At 39.2% G+C, this 19,268-nt stretch overlaps 1 protein-coding gene across 5 annotated transcripts in view; it reads right to left on the bottom strand.

The window, feature by feature from the left end:
• LOC123392230 (phosphatidylinositol 3,4,5-trisphosphate 3-phosphatase TPTE2-like) overlaps positions 1–19,268 on the bottom strand; it is a 125,955-nt gene that overhangs the window by 64,665 nt on the left and 42,022 nt on the right. For 4 of the 5 annotated variants that reach the window (XM_045080553.1, XM_045080549.1, XM_045080551.1 and 1 more), the window contains 5 exons: positions 14,965–15,018; positions 14,033–14,086; positions 11,663–11,716; positions 10,619–10,675; positions 8,216–8,284 (listed from right to left, as the gene is read on the bottom strand). In XM_045080553.1, the coding sequence (XP_044936488.1) occupies positions 8,216–8,284; positions 10,619–10,675; positions 11,663–11,716; positions 14,033–14,086; positions 14,965–15,018 (288 nt within the window). The remainder of the gene's footprint in view (positions 1–8,215; positions 8,285–10,618; positions 10,676–11,662; positions 11,717–14,032; positions 14,087–14,964; positions 15,019–19,268) is intronic. The other variant, XM_045080552.1, reaches the window with a different exon arrangement.

A 19,268-nucleotide genomic window follows, 5' to 3' on the forward strand; every position in this document is an offset into this window, starting at 1 on the left:
ACAACTTCTTATAGAAAAAGACCAACTACTGGGTGTGTAGTGAACTCCCCCTATCAGCGACCATGGGCCTCCTTTGACAAATTTAAGCTGCCCTCCAAAGCACTTGGGAATGCTTTTATACGTGGTATAACACTTTCTTTCCCCTACTTGGATGGACCCATATTCACTAGGTATCCAGGCTCCCTGCCCAGGAAGACACAAAGAGCAAAATTTTCCCCTTGATATGGGAACAGTTAAATAAGATTCTACGTATAGAATAGGTATGGGATGGCTTTTGGGATGATTAAATGGGATGATTAAATGGTTTTTTTGGGGTGATTAAATGCAACATTGGTTCAAATCATGGGAATAGTCCCATTTGCATAGAGAGGCACAACAGGACCACAGATGCTACAGGTCATAATGTAGGATGGATCCCCACACAACAATGCAGTTACACTTTACTCATCATTGCTGGTACCTGACTATGGAAACAAGCATCCACTCCTGTTGGTGCCTTCCCCTCTCTGTGGGGATGGCTTTGGGCATGTGGTACTCATGGCAGGCCCTACTTACCCTATAACTAGACTAAGTGCTGAATATGGGGTGCCCCTACCTGCCAGGCCACATACTCACCCACTTATAGGAGAAGCCTACCAACTGGGAGGTGGTCAGGGCCTGACATAGAACCAACAGAACATCTTGGTGGTTCCAACCCCTGTCCATTCTCTCCCCTTCTGTGGCTGACCACTGATGTAGAATGCAGGTATAAGCTTTAGCCAAACACATGACTACCACCTTTAATTCCACCCATAAGGCAGTCACCCTCCTCACTGGAGAGTTTCCAAATGAGACAAGCAGTTCTGCAAAATAGAATCGCCCCTGGCATGTGCTGTCATCAAGATGGACTGCTGCATGCATGTACCAGTCACTTCAAGAAACTTTAATTATGGGTCTCATTTTGGACTTAGTCAAGGGAATATGGGAAACCTGAGGTTTATTTAGGTACTCACTAGACTTAACTTTAAAGAGGCAGGTTTTGATAGTTTCAGGAGAGGAGGAATGGGGATACATTAGGAGGAAAATGCAAGTTCTATAGAGAGAATAGAGGAAAGTGACACCAGAGTTGGGGCCTGAGCACAAGGTGACTTCTACTGTCTGCAACCAAGGGGTGGGTGGCCCAGGGAATGGGGTGAGGCCTCAGAAGCCATTTTGACCCCTTTCAATTGCTTGTTTGCCTCAATTAATTTAGAGATATTATACACAAGTAATGAATCATTGAACACTACAACAAAAACTTATGATGTACTATATGTTGGCTAAGTGAATATAATGAAATTTTTTGAAAAATAAAGAAATAGTATTTCACAAAGAGGCAAAACAGAATCCTGAAAACATCTGAAAGCCTCAAGGTACCATTTAAAGGAGGTATCTCATTCAGTTTTTTGTTTGTTTGTTTGTTTGTTTTGGAGCCATGACTTTCTTTTTTTTTTTTTTTTTTAATTTTTTATTTTTTATAAACATATATTTTTATCCCCGGGGGTACAGGTCTGTGAATCGCCAGGTTTACACACTTCACAGCACTCACCAAAGCACATACCCTCCCCAATGTCTATAACCCCACCCCCTTCTCTCAACCCCCCTCCCCCCAGCAACCCTCAGTTTGTTTTGTGAGATTAAGAGTCACTTATGGTTTGTCTCCCTCCCAATCCCATCTTGTTTCATTGAGGATTTCTTTCTTTTAAAAGGCCAATATGTTCACTTGATCTTAGCCAAAAGGCCGAGAAGCGATTATGCCATCGTTTATGTATATAGGCCTCATTACTTTATCCATTCGCCTGTTGTTGGATGCTGAGTTTGTTTCCATACCTTGGCCACTGTGAATAATATGCAGTGAACATGAGGGTATGAATAGCTCCTGAAATAGTGATTTCATTTCCTTTGCATATGTACCCAGAAGTGGAACTGCTGGATCATATGGTGGCTCTATTTTTAATTTCTTGAGGAATCTCCATACTGTGTTTCACAGTGGCTGCACCAGTTTACAAGGATTCCCTTCTCTCCATATCTTGGCCAACACTTGTTATCTCTTTCTGATAATAGCATCCTGGCAGGTGTGAACTAGTATCTCATTGTGGTTTCAATTTGCATTTCTCTGATGATTGGTTATGTTGAGTATCTTTTCATGTACTTGTTGGCCATTTGTGTGTCTTCTTGGGAAAAAATGTTTATTCAAGTTCTTAGGTACTGAGGGTTAGGTCTTCAACATATGAATTTGGGGTGGAGGGACACAATTCAGCTCATCACAAAGAAGATCTTAAAATTTTGGTTTAAGAATTTATATTTTTTTCCATCTGTAGTAGGGAGAGAGTAGAGGTTTTTGAGGAGGAAGCATATTATCTGAGTTGTTGTTTTTCAGCAAACTAGCCCTCTTTGGTTGATGTGTGGGATGTCCTGGCAGAACGGAAACCCAAGGGTGACCATTGTTTCATGGCAGGCAAGAGGTAGTAATAATCTGATTTAGGACAGTAGAAATAGAGATGCAAATAGGAGGACATGGGGCAGGGGAGAAATTCAAAATAATAAGCAGGATCTGGTTTAACGCAGGAGTGAGGATAAGGGAGAGGTCAAAGGCCATCTTGAGGTTTCTGAGGCCAGAGGATGGAGTGGGTGGGGGCTGTGCTCACCGAGATGGAATAGAAAAGGAGAAGCAGATGGGGTGATGAGGGGGAGGGCAAGTGCAGTTTTGGGCCTGATGGTGATTTTGAGATGCGTGCATGACACCAGAAAGGAGCTGTTGCAAAAGCAGCTGATGTATCAGTACAGACCTTGGGCCTCACCAAGAGTCATATTTTCAAACTGAGGCAAACTTTTGAGTAGAAACTTTGTCATTGAGGTTTGTTCACTTTCCTCCTGTTATTGCCCCTAACTCCTGGGTCCCAGGCCCACATGGAGCCATGACTTTCTAACTTAATTTTGAGTAAAACAAGTTTGGGGATATTAAAATTTCTTATAAGGCCACTTAAGTTATAAATTATTTTTGGTCAGGTCAGTACACTTAGTGATAAATTACATGTGAAGGGACCATAGTTTGAAAAAATAAAAAAACCAACAGAGTGCCCATAGTGGTGAAGGAGGAAAAGAGGAGGCAGCCCTCAGAGCGTTTTGATGACCGGCATCCCATTTCTTAGAGGTTTTTCTTTAGAGCAAAGAGATAAACTCTTAAACAGCAGTGTCAGTAGGAGCAGCGTGGTTCTAGAAGGAATCTGGCCAAAAGCCAGCAAAGTTCCAGTAGTAAAATGTGGTTCCGAAAAGGAGTCAGACCAAAGGATAGCACAGTTCAGTAGGAGCAATCTGATCCCAAACAGGAGTCAGACTAAAGGCTTGTGTAATTCCAACAGGCACAGTTCCTCATGGAATGGTCCAGTCCCCAAAGGGGGTCAGACCAAAGGCCAACACAGTTCAAATACACAGTTCCAACAGGGAGAGTCTGGTTCTGAAAAAGAGTTGGACCAAAGGCCAAATGAGTACTTTCAAATAAAAAAACACAAATACAAAACACAAGACCTTGAAACAGATCCTGAATAAAGTCTGAAGAGCTTGAACACAAAGTGTAAAGCTCAAAATCCAGGAGAAAACTTACCCTCAAACCCCAGGGTGGGCAAGAAAGCAGTGAGCATAATTGGCTCTGTGGGTACCAGCACCTCTTTGCTCACCAGCCTCAGAGCTGTTGGGGGTCTTCTCTGAATCCCATTTCTGATCACCAAGTAATGTTAACCTTAAAAATAGAACTTCCATCAGGGAAATACAAATCAAAACCACAATGAGATACCACCTCACACCAGTCACAATGGCTAAAATTAACAACTCAGGAAACAACAGATGTTAGCAAAGATGTGGAGAAAGGGAAACCCTCTTATGCTGGTGGTGGGAATGGAAACTGGTGCAGCCACTCTGGAAAAGAGTATGGATGTTCCCCCAAAAGTTAAAAATACAACTACCCTACGACCCAATAATTGCACTATTAGGTATCTAACCAAAAGATGCAAATACAGTGATTCAAAGAAGCACATGCACCCCAATGATTATAGCAGCAATGTCCACAATAGCTAAACTATGGAAAGGGTCCACATATCCATCAACAGATGAATGGATAATGAAGATGTGGTGTATATATACAATGGAATAATATTCAGCCATCAAAAAGAATGAAATATTGCTATTGCAATGACGTGGATGGAACTAGAGGGTATTATGCTAGGCAAAATAAGTCAGAGAAAGGCAAATATAGGAGTTCACTCATATGTGGAATTTAAGAAACAAAACAGATGAACATAGGGGAAGGGAAGGAAAAATCAGATGAAAAAACAGAGGGGGTAACAAACCATAAGAAACTCACAACTCTAGGAAACAAACTCAGGGTTACTGGAGGGTTGGTGCGGGGCAATGGGGTAAGTGGGTGATGGTCATGAAGGAGGGCCCTTGATGGAATGAGCACTTGATGTTATACGCAACTGATGAATCACTGAACTCTACCTCTGAAACTAATAATACAGTGTATGTTAATTAAATTGAATTCAAATGTAAAAATATTTTAAAAAATAAAAATAATAAAACTGCCAGTTATTTTACCAGCAAAAATGAGTTTATTCAGGAATTGGCTCTGTGGGTACTGTTTGTTTGCTCACCAGCCTCAGAGCTGTTGGGGGTCTTCTCTGGATCCCTTTTTTTTTTTTTTTTTGGATCCCATTTTTGATCACTAAGTAAAAATAAACTTAAATTTAAAAATATTTTAAAAGAAAAAATATAAAATTACCAGTTATTTTACCAGCAAAAATGGATTCATTTGGGAAGAGCAGAGAATTGCAATCCAGGACAAGCAAGCTATGGCAAAACCACAAAGGAGAGAAACACTCTTTTAAAGAGGAAAGGGGGAAGTTGGAAGGGGTTGTTATAAACTAAAAGTAAACAATAAACTGGTTGGTTGTAAACAGTAAAAGTAAGAGAATAAATTGGGAGGCTTAAGTATAGTGGTTCTTCATTGGTTGAGTTGTGACAATTTCTCTTGGCTGGGCTGTGTTAGTATTGATTTGCAGTCTCTTTCTGTTGGATGTGCAACTGACTGCAAGTGTTAGGGTATGAGAGCTCCCCTTGGCAAACTTCACAAATCTGTTTTAGTGAGATTTCCTTTATTAATTTTCACAATGTAAAAAATTTTTTTTTTAATTTTTTATTTTTTTATAAACATATATTTTTATCCCCTACAGGTCTGTAAATCACCAGGTTTACACCCTTCACAGCACTGCAAGTGTTAGGTCCATAAGAGCTCCCCTTCTCCCTAACCTCCTCCCCCCAGCAACCCTCAGTTTGTTTTGTGAGATTAAGAGTCACTTATGGTTTGTCTCCCTCCAATCCCCATCATCTTTTTTATTATTCTTCTCCACTTAAGCCCCCATGTTGCATCACCACTTCCTCATATCAGGGAGATCATATGATAGTTGTCTTTCTCTGCTTGACTTTTTCGCTAAGCATGATACGCTCTAGTTCCATCCATGGGGCTTCAAGCTCTATGCAAAGCTGTTATTATCATCAAGGGCATGGTACTGGCACAAAAAAACAGACACATAGATCAATGGAACAGAATAGAGAGCCCAGAAATAGACCCTCAAATCTATGGTCAACTAATCTTGACAAAGCAGGAAAGAATGTCCAATGGAAAAAAGACAGCCTCTTCAATAAAAAATGTTATTTTTTTAAGGCAGCTGCCTTCTGCTCGGGTCATGGTCCCAGCGTCCTGGGATCGAGTCCCACATCGGGCTCCTTGCTCGGAGGGAAGCCTGCTTCTCCCTCTGCCTCTGCCTGCCATTCTGTCTGCCTGTGCTCGCTCTCTCTCCTCCTCTCTCTCTGATAAATAAATAAAAAATCTTTAAAAAAAAAACTTTCAGTGAACTGCAGAATTGCAAATAGAAGAAACTTCCTTAACATGACAAGCACCATTTACAAAAAGCCATAGCCATTGCTACAGTTAATGGCAATCTTGATGGTGAAAGACTGACTTTTTTCTCCAGTGATTAGGAATTTAGGCTGTCAGTTCACACTTTCTTCTATTCAAAGTTGTATTGGAGGCCCTAGACAGTGCAATAAGGCAAAAAGAAAGGAAGTAACAGAAATAAAGATTAGAAAGAAAGAAATAACACTCCCCCTATTTGCCGATGATATGCTTGTTCTACCAAGAATATCCCAAGGAATCTGCCTAAAAGTTAATGGAACTAAAATGTAAATTTAAAAAGGTTACCAAGTAAAGGCCAATATATAAAATTCAATTATATTTCTATAGATGAGCAATAAAACATTGAAAAATAGAAATGTAAGCAACTGTACCATTTATATTAGCACCAAAGCCCATGAAATACTTTGGTATAAATTAACAAAATATATGCAAGATGTGCATGCTGAAAATTATAAAACATGATGAAAGAAAAGAAAACATGGTCCAAATAAGAAATGTATCATGTTCATAGATTAGAAATTTCAATATCGATGTTAATTTTCCACATACCAATTTATACATTCAACAAAATCTTTTTAAAAATCACAGCATTATTTTTTATAGATATTGACAACCTGATTCTAAAATTTGAATGGAAAGGCAGAGTAATGCCACTACGTGATTTGAGCATTTACTCTAAAGTTAAATAGGACAATGTGGTATTAAGGAAAGAACAGACACACAGAAGAGTAGAACAAAAGAGAGATCAGAAATAGACCCCTATAGATATATATGGGCAACTGATTTCAACAAAAATGCAAAGGCAATTCTATGGACAAAAGAGAATCTTACAAGAAACCATAGTGGAGTTACTGGACATACATTTTCACAAAGAATGCTCTTCAACCTGTATCACACAACGTACACAAAAATTAACTCAAAATGGATCCATATAGCTAAATGTAAGACCTGAAACTGTGAAACTTCTAGAAGAAAGCAGAAAATATTTGTCACCTTGGATTATGAAAAGATTTCTTAGATTGAACACCAAAGCCCTACCATGAGAAAAAATTAGATTTCCTCAAAATTTAAAATTTCCACTGTGCAAAAGACACTATTAAAAAAACAAAAAGACAAACACAGATTGGGAGAAAATACTTGTAAAAGATTCATCTGATAAAAAAACTTGTATAGGAAGATGTGGTCCATATACACTATGGAGTATTATGCCTCCATCAGAAAGGATGAATACCCAACTTTTGTAGCAACACGGACAGGACTGGAAGAGATTATGCTGAGTGAAATAAGTCAAGCAGAGAGAGTCAATTATCATACGGTTTCACTTATTTGTGGAGCATAACGAATATCATGGAGGACAGGGGGGTGTTAGAGAGAGGAGAAGGGAGTTGGGGTAAATTGGAAGGGGAGGTGAATCATGAGAGACTATGGACTCTGAAAAACAATCTGAGGGGTTTGAATTGGCGGGTGGGTGAGAGGTTGGGGTACCAGGTGGTGGGTATTATAGAGGGCATGGATTGCATGAAGCACTGGGTGTGGTGAAAAAAATAATGAATACTGTTTTTCTGAAAATAAATAAATTGAAAAAATTAAAAAAAAACTTGTATTCAGCATATATCAAGATCTCTCAAAACTCAACAATAAGGGAAAAATTTTAAAAACAGGCAAGATGAGACTGATGGGGCACAATCAGGGTGGTATTACTTAAAAATAAAATCTAAAAAATAAAAAGCATTTAAAAATTTACTCCAAATTCTGGAAAATATTAACAATATAACAACTTACAGAATAATAGCTATAGGAGACCAGAGGGAAAATTGATTAAAACTACCCAACTTTTGTTGGGTCCCACGTGCTCATAGAAAAAATCCACAAAATATATTCTGGGTACCAAAATATATCCAGAAGAAAAATGAGGAAGGAACACAACTAAGGAATAAGTAGCATTCTGAAACCCTCTGTTAAGAAAACTTTACTCTAAAATTATTATCTATTAAAAAATATTTTCACATTTTTAAACTAGAAGAACACTTATTTGTGAAACTAGAAATATTTTTTCCAAGCATGGTACTCATCTGCAAATTCAATTTGAGTCATTATTGTATACATCCCCTCTCAAAAATTTTGATACCTTTTCAGATTTTCTCTTTGCCTCTGTACAAGATCTACCTTTACAAAAATAAGAGATCCACTGATGGCTCCCTTCCTCAAAACTTCAAACTGACTTACTCATTTGAATTGAGAAAGACACTGTCTTCAGTATCTTCATCATGGAACCTGGAGAGTCGTTCCATTATACTATCACCGCCAACAAATGCAAAAACATGTCATTAGAGATTTGCTACATGTAACAGCAATGTGATAATTTATTTAAAAAAAACAATTCCTTGAATCTAAAGGATATGATAAACATGACTTAGCTCACTGGACGACCTAAATATTTAGAAAAAACTTTAGACTTGTTGTCCAGAAAACTCTGTATTCTCATGGGTATTTCCAAGATCAAATTTTGTGAATCTCTCTAGCGTTCTCTCCCCCACCTCCCTCCTTCTCTTCTCCCTCCTCCCACCCTTCTCCCTTCTCTATTTTTCCTCCCCGCCCCCACACCCTCAGTCTATCTCCTATCTCGGTCTTTTGCCTGTCTTCCTCTGTGTCCCTCTTTCTTCGGCTCTCTCTCTATGTAGAGAGATCAATGTATATATAGCACTGACCCAAATAAATGACATCAGTAGTCTTTCATGCACCATCATTGAAAGTTGAAATATATTAAAGTGTAGTCAAATACTTCTGGTGTCACTTTATTCAGGTCAGTATGAAGAATTAAAACTGTACATGGAACCAAGTGACTTCAGAGACTTACTTTTTTTTTTAGGTTGAAATTAGATACATTTGCTCTACAATATATAAACTGACTGAACTCTTAAAAATATGTCAATTAGTTATTTAGAACCTCAGTCCCTCTACCACCTTCTACTCTTCAAATATCATGGATATCTTTTCCCTGGATAGGATTTAAATAACTTTTGGAGACAAGGACTTCATAACTAATTAGATCTCAAAAAAACTTTAGTATCCCCCTTCCTCTCCCTTTACATATTTATATTTCACCTTTCGTTGGTGGCTACTTTTTTCAACACACTAAAATCAGAGCTATGGGATTAAAAATACACATAGGAAGACTCCATGTCTTTCTACAGTGATTTTTAAACACAAATTAGTTACAATTACTCTACAATTTATAATGTAGCTGACCCCCCAAAATTACATCTTCATCAGCTCACTGAAGCCTAGTATTATATAATTTTTCCTTGGAAATGAACGTTGTTTGTAATGAAAACCTTAGTTCTGTGGAAAAAATTAATAAATCAGGTTTATGTACACTTCTTTTAATTACCAATACCATTTTGTGATTAAATTTGCTTCAAATTCAGCTGAGTTTGCAGATACTCACCTTGCTTGCCCTTGTAATTTTCTGCCTTCTCAAGTCCCTAAACCACCTATTAACCCAACCTAGAAGCCTTTCCTGCACCTCAGAAAGGGTCAGGTAACTGCCAACCTGCCTTCAGTGTGATGGTAAGTTTAGGGCACCAGACTCACATGTTGACAGCACTCTGGGAGGTCAGAGATACATCCAGCGTCTGCTAGCTCCATTTTTTTTTTTTTTTCTGCTGAGGGGTCCTATGCTCCCTATCCACCACTAAGTCCTCCTTGCTCCAAATTCAATTCTGTCTTCTCTTGGCCCACATACTTAGGGAGTACATTGAATCTCATACTTGGGCAATCTGGTACTTTCCTAAGTGTTTTGGATGCTACTAAAGGTAACAGACTATTTCCTTTTATGATCTGTTCTTTTTCCCCCAGAAAAGATGCAAAAGAGAAAGAAAGTTACATACTGAAAGTTGCAAAGACTTTAGATAAAGTACCAAAGAAACTCATTGCCATGAATACTTTCCTTAATTCCACAAATCTCAGTATCTCCCTTCCTCTATCTCCATATGTTTATATCTCACCTTTCATCAAAGGGGCAACACAAATTAGCTTTTTCACCTGAATCTGGTCATTGCTAAAGAATTAAAAAATGCATATTTTAAGACTTTTCATGCCTCTCTAGACTTGTTTATAGATGAAAATGATCTATACTATGCTACAATTTGCAGTCTAGTTGACCTAAAAGTTAACCTAACTGGTCATTTGAAACTTGGCATTTAATATCTCCCTACAAATAAGGCTTTCTATGCTTATAATTAGAATCCTAGTCCTGTGGGAAAAACCTTAATGAATCAAATTTGTGTACATTTCTTTACTCCTGAACCTTCTCCCTGCTCCAAAATAGCTTTTTCTGCTCTCTTGTTCCATTATAGTAGAGCCTTACACATGGAGCATTAGGATAGTTTCCTAGGAGTTTTGGTGGCCACTAACTGAGGGGGAGAAAAAGACAAGGAATAAGATGCATCCCTCTTATGGCCTGTTCCTCTTTTTATTAAATTCCACTCAAACTGGATAGAAAGTTACAAATGGTGTCCAAGACTCTAAAGTTCATGGATCCTCCTGCAAATCAATCTCCCAAATCTCAATCTTTCTTCCCTGCCCCATACTTGTATTTACATGTGGATAGTTTTGTTCATATCTCACATTTCCTTGGAGATTCCATCAGAAGTTCCCGATGTAAATTCACTCATGGTAGTAGTACTAAGGGATGAAAAAGGGACACAGTAAGACTACATGATTTTCTAAATTAAATATTTTGGTTCAAATTTTAACATTACTCTCTAACTTGCAAAATAATTGACTCTTTACAAATTTACACATCAATCAGTTATATGAAACTTGATATGTCATTTCCCCCAGAAATGAGACTTTATACGTTCATAATGAATACCTCATACTTGTCAAAAAAAAAAAAAAAAAAACAACTAATGACTAAAAGTTTAAATATAGTTCTTTACTACTGGATCTGACCTAGTGTACAACATCCTCTCATGGTGGGACTTATTCATTTACCTCAGTGTAGATATACATTTCTATTGATTAACCTAAATACCTAAAGGCCCTCTAGTCCATCTGTGCTCTTTAGGAACTATGAATGTCTTTCGGAACCTTCAGATGGTATCTTAGACACCACAGGTCTTAGTCAATGATTCTATCCGATGTAATGATAGGTCCAGCCTTGGGGAACCAGTTGCACATGCTGGCAAACACAAACAGATCTGGTCTATTAGTTCAAATCTTTTCTGCTAAAGAATTCTCTTCATCCTGCCAACTCAAACCATTTACTGCTTATACTTTAATACTACCCTCCTTCCCAAAAAGATATTTTTCTTCCCTAACCCACTGAAGTACAGCAACAGAAAGAGTCAATTTTAGTTTCCTATCAGTTTCGCTGTTAGTATTAAGGGTGAAGCCTAGAAGAAAGTAAATGATTGTATGACCTGTTCATTCTTTTTTACAGATCCCTTCAAAATAAAAGGAATATTATATATAGTGGCTTACCATAAGAAGATGATACAAAGAGTATCACAGGATCTCTGTATTCCTATGTGTGAGCCTGAGACCAAACTACCCAAATCTCAGTGTGTGTGTGTGTGTGTGTGTGTGTGTGTGTGTGTGTGCGTGTGCGTGTGTGTGTATTTCTGTGTGTAGAGATACATATTTATGTATGTATTCAAAATAGCTCACATCACTTCAGAGAGTCCTTCGGTAGACGGGGCTGTCCATTCACTCTGGCCAGGGCTAAAGGATTAAAAACAGACCCAGTAAGACATCACATGACTTCTAGACTTACTTTCTTGGTTGAACTTATAATCTACTGACACTTAGAAAGTTCACATGGAAATCAATTATTTGAAACCTAATATCTCGTTTGCCCTAGAAATGAAGACTTACATGTTTGTAATAAGTATTATGGACCTGCTAGGTCCATAAAATACAGATGACACAAGGATCAAGTACAGATCTCAACTACTGAGTCTAGCCAGTGTGGAACAGCCTATTATGGTGGAACGGATCTCAAATTCACCCTCAATTTGCAGGTATACCTTATTTCCCATCTAATTTCCTGCTTCTCCAGGCCCTCCTTTCACCTCCCAAGCTTGCCTTCCCTGCCCTCAGATGGTGTCAAGAAACTGGCAGGTTTGGAACAGGGGCTCCCTCCACGTGACTGTGGCTTTGGGACAGTGGCTTCACATGGTGGCAAAGCTCTGGAGGGAGAAGGATCCAGGTTTCATTAGCTCCTTTCTTTCTCCTGAGGGCTCCTCTGCCCCCTGCCTACTGCTACCTCCTCCTGTCTTTAATAGCATTCTGTCCCTTCTTCACCCAATCAACTAAGTCGCATACACAGGCATTCTTGAAATCTCTGAAAGGTTTTGCTTCGTAGTCACCAGGCAGAAGAAGGATCCTCCTAGGACCTGTTCTTCTTTAACGCAACTGGAGCCAAAAAGGATACTACATTGAATGTAGTATTCATTGGTGCTACATTGAAAAGATTCAGAAAGAGTCAAAGACACTGTATTGTTGCAGATGTTCTTAAGAATAACCATGAGAGACTGTAGACTCTGAGAAACAAACTGAGGGTTTTGGAGGGGAGCGGGATGGGGGGCTAGGTGAGACTGTTGCTGGGTATTAGGAGAGCACGTAATGCAAGGAACACTGGGTGTGGTGCATAAACAATGAATCTTGGAACACTGAAAAAAGAAACAAGATGAAATGGGGTCCTGGGAAAAAAAAAAGAACATATTAGGAAACTTCATCTATTTCTTTTTTTAATTTACATTCAATTTAATTAACATATACTGTATTTTTAGTTTCAGAGGAAGAATTCAGTGATTCATCAGTTGCATACAACACCCAGTCCTCATTACCTTGAGTGCCTTGAGTGCCTTTCTTAATGCCCATCACCCAGTTACCCCATCCCCCACCGACCTCCCCTTCAGCTAACCAGTTTCTTCCCTATAGTTGAGAGTCTCCTATGTTTTGTCTCACTGTTTTCCTCTTTTCCTTCCCTTCCTCCATGCTCATCTGTTTTGTTTTTCTTTCAATTCCACATGAGTGAAATCAGATGGTATTTGTCCTTCTCTGACTGACTTATTTCACTGGGTAAAATATCCGTTAAGTTCCATCCACATCATGGCAAATGGCAGAATTTCATTCTTTTTGATGGTTGAGTATATATACGCCACATCTTCTTTACTCACTCATCTGTTCATAGACGTCTCACGTCTTTCCATAGTTTGGCTATTGTGGACACATTGCTGCTAGGAACATAAGGGTGCATGTATCCCTTCATATCACTATGTTTGTATTCTTTGAATGAATATCTACTAGTGCAATTGCTGGGTTATAGGGTAGCTCTATGCTTTTTAACTTTCTGAGGAAACTCCCTACTCTTTTCCAGAGGGGCTGACCGGTTTGCATTATTCCACCAACAGCATTCGAGGGTTCCCTTACTCTACCACCTGACCAACATCTGTTGTTCCCTGAGTTGTTAAATTGTAGCCCTTGCCACTGGTATGAAATGGTCAGTCCTTGTGGTTTTGATTTGCATTTCTCTGAGGCTGAGTGATGTTCAGCATTTTTTCCATGTGTCTATTGGCCATCTGTATGTCTTCTCTGGAAAAATGTCTGTTCATGGCTTCTGCCCATTTCTTGACATCATGTTTTGGGTTTTTGGGTGTTAAGTTGGTAAGTTCTTCATAGATTTTGGGTACTAGCCCTTTATCTGATAAGGTATTGGCAAGTATCTTCTCCGATTCTTTAGATTGCCCTTTAGCTTTTTTGATGGTTTCCTTTGTTGTACAAAAGCCTTTTATCTTGGTGAAGCCCCAACAGTTCTTTTTTGCCTTTGTTTCCCTGCCCTTGGGATGTGTCTAGCAAGAAGTTGCTGTGGCCAAGGTCAAAGAGGTTGCTGCCTCTCTTCTCCTCTAGGATTTTAATGAATTCCTGTTGCTTGTATATGTGTCTTTGTGCGTCTGTGTTGATACAAGTATATAAGTACATATGTGCATATATGTCCATATAAATATATATTTATTTTATTCACTTATAGCTCACAATTTGCTGGTGATTTCCTCATCCGTGTCCAGTTTCAATTCAGTCACAGAAGTGCTAAAGGATTAGAGAGGCACATAGTCAGACACCACATGTCATGCCCTAATGACTTTTTCCCCCCATTTAAATAGCTGCAGCTGCCCTCTAAGTATGAACTGGTCAATCTTTAAAAATTCATGCATATCATCTAATTTAACCTGGTAGGTCACTTCTCATTAGAAATGAGGCTTTATTTAGAGGATAAGGACTATGTTTGGCCTACAGATAAACAATGTATCAATCTGTAAGAAGTTCTATACTGTCACCCTAATCCCAGTGTGTAACAGCCTTTTCTGGTAGAATTTATTTCAAATTCAGCTGCAGTTGAGAGGTACAGATCTCTTTGACCCCAACTCGTTTCATGACCCTCAATTCCATTCATTGCATGCTTACTCTTCATGCTTCCTGGTTGCCTTTCTTACCCCTCAGGCAGGGTTAGTGGCTAAAGACCCGAGGCAGAGGTTCCTTCCAGTTTGGTGGTAGGTTTAGAGCACCAGCCTCACATGGGGGGCCGAGCTCTGGAGGGTGAGGGACAAATCCAGGATCCATTAGCTGCATCCTTTCTGCTGACTCCTCCTTCCTCCAAAAATTTTTTCCTCCTCCCGTTCCTACTCTAGTAGACTCTTATCCACAATCGTCAAGGGTGGACAAATATGAACAAACCCAGGAATCAAAAAGACTCTCTCTAGAGCCTGTTATTCCTTTTTCCACCTACCTTCAAAAGACATAGAATATTACATATAGTGCCTTACCAAGAGAAGACATTACAAAGAGTATCACAGGGTCTCTGTATTCCTATGTGTGAGCCTGAGACCAAACATCCCAAATCTCAGTGTGTGTGTGTATATTTGTGTGTGTAGAGATACTTATTTATGTATGTTTTCATCATAGCTCACATCACTTCGGAGAGTCCTTCAGTAGATGGGGCTGTCCATTCACTCTGGCCAGGGCTAAAGGATTAAAAACAGACTCGGTAAGACATCACATGACTTCCAGACTTACTTACTTAGTTGAACTTATAAACTCACTGACACTTAGAAAGTTCACGTGCAAATCAATTATTTGAAATCTAATATCTCGTTTGGCCTAGAAATGAAGACTTACGTGTTTGTAATAAGTATTATGGACCTAGCAAAAACACAGATGACTCCAGGATCATGTAGAGATCTTAACTACAGAGCCTGGCCAGTGTGGAACAGCCTATTATGGTGGAACTGATCTCAAATTCACCCTCAATTTGCAGGTATGCCTCCTTCTTTCCCATCTAATTTCCTGCTTCTCCAGTCCCTCCTTCACCACCTTTCACCTCTCAAGCTTGCCTTCCCTGTCTTCAAACGGTGTCAAGAAACTGGCAGGTCTGGAACAGGAGTTCCCTCCACGTGACTGTGGCTTTGGGACAGTGGCTTCACATGGTGGCAAAGCTCTGGAGGGTGAAGGATCCAGGTTTCATTAACTCTTTTCTTTCTGTGAGGGCTCCTCTGACCCCTGCCTACTGCTACCTTCTCCTGTCTTTAATAGCATTCTGTCCCTTCTTCACCCAATCAACTAAGTCTCATACACAGTCATTCTGGAAATCTCTGAATGGTTTTGATTGGTAGTCACCAGTGGGAAGAAGGATCCTCCTAGTACATGTTCTTCTTTAATGCAACTGGAGCCAAAAAGCATAAAGAGTTGCCTCTTGGTGCTACATCGAAAAGATTCAAAAAAAAGTCAAACACACTGTATTGTTGCAGATGTTCTTAAGAATAACCATGAGATTTTTAATGACTGTTTCGATCTCCTTACTGGTTATGGGTCTGTTCAGGCTTTCTATTTCTTCCTGGTTCAGTTGTGGTAGTTTATATGTTTCTAGGAATGCATCCATTTCTTCCAGATTGTCAAATTTGTTGACGTAGAGTTGCTCATAGTATGTTCTTTTAATAGTTTGTATTTCTTTGGAGTTAGTTGTGATCTCTCCTCTTTCATTCATGATTTTATTTATTTGGGTCCTTTCTCTTTTCTTTTTGATAAGTCGGGCCAGGGGTTTATCAATTTTATTAATTCTTTCAAAGAACCAGCTCCTAGTTTCGATGATTTGTTCTATTGTTTTTTTGGTTTCTATTTCATTGATTTCTGCTCTGATCTTTATGATTTCTCTTCTCCTGCTGGGCTTAGGGTTTCTTTCTTGTTCTTTCTCCAGCTCCTTTAGGTGTAGGGTTAGGTTGTGTACCTGAGACTCCTCTTGTTTCTTGAGAAAGGCTTGTACCACTATATATTTTCCTCTCAGGACTGCCTTGTGTCACACAGATTTTGAACCGTTGTATTTTCATTATCATTTGTTTCCATGATTTTTTTAAATTCTTCTTTAATTTCCCGGTTGACCCATTCATTCTTTAGAAGGATGCTGTTTAGTCTCCATGTATTTGGGTTCTTTCCAAACTTCCTTTTGTGGTTGAGTTCTAGCTTTAGAGCATTGTGGTCTGAAATTGGGAAATGATCCCAATGTTTTGGTACCGGTTGAGTCCTGATTTAGGACCGAGGATGTGATCTATTCTGGAGAATGTCCCATGTGCACTAGAGAAGAATGTGTGTTCTGTTGCTTTGGGATGAAATGTTCTGAATATATCTGTGATGTCCAGGGCCAGACGGCTTCCTGGGGGAATTCTACCAAACATTTAAAGAAGAACTAATTCCTATTCTCCTGAAACTGTTCCAAAAAATAGAAATGGAAGGAAAACTTCCAAACTCATTTTATGAGGCCAGCATCACCTTGATCCCAAAACCAGACAAGGATCCCATCAAAAAAGAGAGCGATAGACCAATATCCTTGATGAACACAGATGCAAAAATTCTCACCAAAATACTAGCCAATAGGATTCAAAAGTACATTAAAAGGATTATTCACCATAACCAAGTGGGATTTATTCCAGGGCTGCAAGGCTGTTTCAACATCCGCAAATCAGTCAATGTGATACAACACATCAATAAAAGAAAGAAGAAGAACCATATGACACTCTCAATAGATGCTGAAAAAGCATTTGGCAAAGTACAGCATCCCATCTTGATCAAAACTCTTCAAAGTGTAGGGATAGAGGGCACATACCTCAATATCATCAAAGCCATCTATGAAAAACCCACTGCAAATATCATTCTCAATGGAGAAAAACTGCAAGCTTTTCTGCTAAGGTCAGGAACATGGCAGGGATGTCCATTATCACCACTGCTATTCAACATAGTACTAGAGGTCCTATCCTCAGCCATCAGACAACAAAAGGAAATTAAAGGCATCCAAATCGGCAAAGAAGAAGTCAAATTATCACTCTTCGCATATGATATGATACTGTATGTGGAAAACCCAAAAGACTCCACTCCAAAACTGCTAGAACTTGTACAGGAATTCAGTAAAGTGTCAGGATATAAAATCAATGCACAGAAATCAGTTGCATTTCTCTACACCAACAACAAGACAGAAGAAAGAGAAATTAAGGAGTCAATCCCATTTACAATTGCACCCAAAACCATAAGATACCTAGGAATAAACCTAACCAAAGAGGCACAGAATCTTCACTCAGAAAACTACAAAGTACTCATGAAAGAAATTGAGGAAGACACAGAGAAATGGAAAAATGTTCCATGCTCCTGGATTGGAAGAATAAACATTGTGAAAATGTCTATGCTACCTAAAGCAATCTACACATTTAATGCAATTCCTATCAAAGTACCATCCATCTTTTTCAAAGAAATGGAACAAATAATTCTAAAATTTATATGGACCCAGAAAAGACCTCTAATAGCCAAAGGGATATTGAAAAAGAAAGCCAAAGTTGGTGGCATCACAATTCCAGACTTCAAGCTCTGTTACAAAGCTGTCATCATCAAGACAGCATGGTACTGGCACAAAAACAGATACATAGGTCAATGGAACAGAATAGAGAGCCCAGAAATAGACCCTCAACTCTATGGTCAACTAATCTTCGACAAAGCAGGAAAGAATGTCCAATAGAAAAAAGACAGCCTCTTCAATAAATGGTGCTGGGAAAATTGGACAGCCACATGCATGAAAATGAAATTGGACCATTTCCTTACACCACACATGAAAATAGACTCAAAATGGATGAAGGACTTCAATGTGCGAAAGGAATCCATCAAAATCCTTGAGGAGAACACAGGCAGCAACCTCTTTGACCTCAGCTGTTCTTCCTAGGAACATTGCCAAAGGCAAGGGAAGCAAGGGCAAAAGTGAACTATTGGGATTTCATCAAGATCAAAAGCTTTTGCACAGCAAAGGAAACAATTAACAAAATCAAAAGACAACTGACAGAATGGGACAATATTTGCAAATGACATATCAGATAAAGGACTAGTGTCCAAAATCTATAAAGAACTTAGCAAACTCAACACCCAAAGAACAAATAATCCAATCAAGAAATGGGCAGAGGACATGAACAGACATTTCTGCAAAGAAGACATCCAGATGGCCAACAGACACATGAAAAAGTGCTCCATATCACTCGGCATCAGGGAAATACAAATCAAAACCACAATGAGAGATCACCTCACACCAGTCAGAAAGGCTAAAATCAACAAGTCAGGAAATGACAGATGCTGGCGAGGATGCGGAGAAAGGGGAAGCCTCCTACCCTGTTGGTGGGAATGCAAGCTGGTGCAGCCACTCTGGAAAACAGCATGGAGGTTCGTCAAAATGTTGAAAATAGAACTGCCCTATGAAACAGCAATTGCACTACTGGATATTTACCCTAAAGATACAAACGTAGTGATCCAAAGGGGCACATGCACCTGAATGTTTATAGCAGCAATGTCCACAATAGCCAAACTATGGAAAGAACCTAGATGTCCATCAACAGATGAATGGATCAGGAAGATGTGGCATATATACACAATGGAATACTATGCAGCCATCTAAAAAATGAAATCTTGCCATTTGCGACAACATAGATGGAACTAGTGCTTAGTGAAATAAGTTAGGTGGAGAAAGACAACTATCATATGATCTCCCATATGAGGAAGTGGTGATGCAACATGGGGGCTTAAGTGGGTGGAGAAGAATCAATGAAACAAGATGGGACTGGGAGGGAGACAAACCATAAGTGACTCTTAATCTCACAAAACAAAGTGAAGGTTGCTGAGGGGAGGGAGGTTGGGAGAAGGGGGGTGGGGATATGGACATTGGGGAGGGTATGTGCTTTGGTGAGTGCTGTGA

This window comes from Mustela putorius, unplaced genomic scaffold (genome assembly GCF_011764305.1).
Source record: "Mustela putorius furo isolate JIRA1106 unplaced genomic scaffold, ASM1176430v1.1 tig00000461_pilon_pilon_pilon, whole genome shotgun sequence".
Taxonomy (NCBI): Eukaryota; Metazoa; Chordata; class Mammalia; order Carnivora; family Mustelidae; genus Mustela; species Mustela putorius.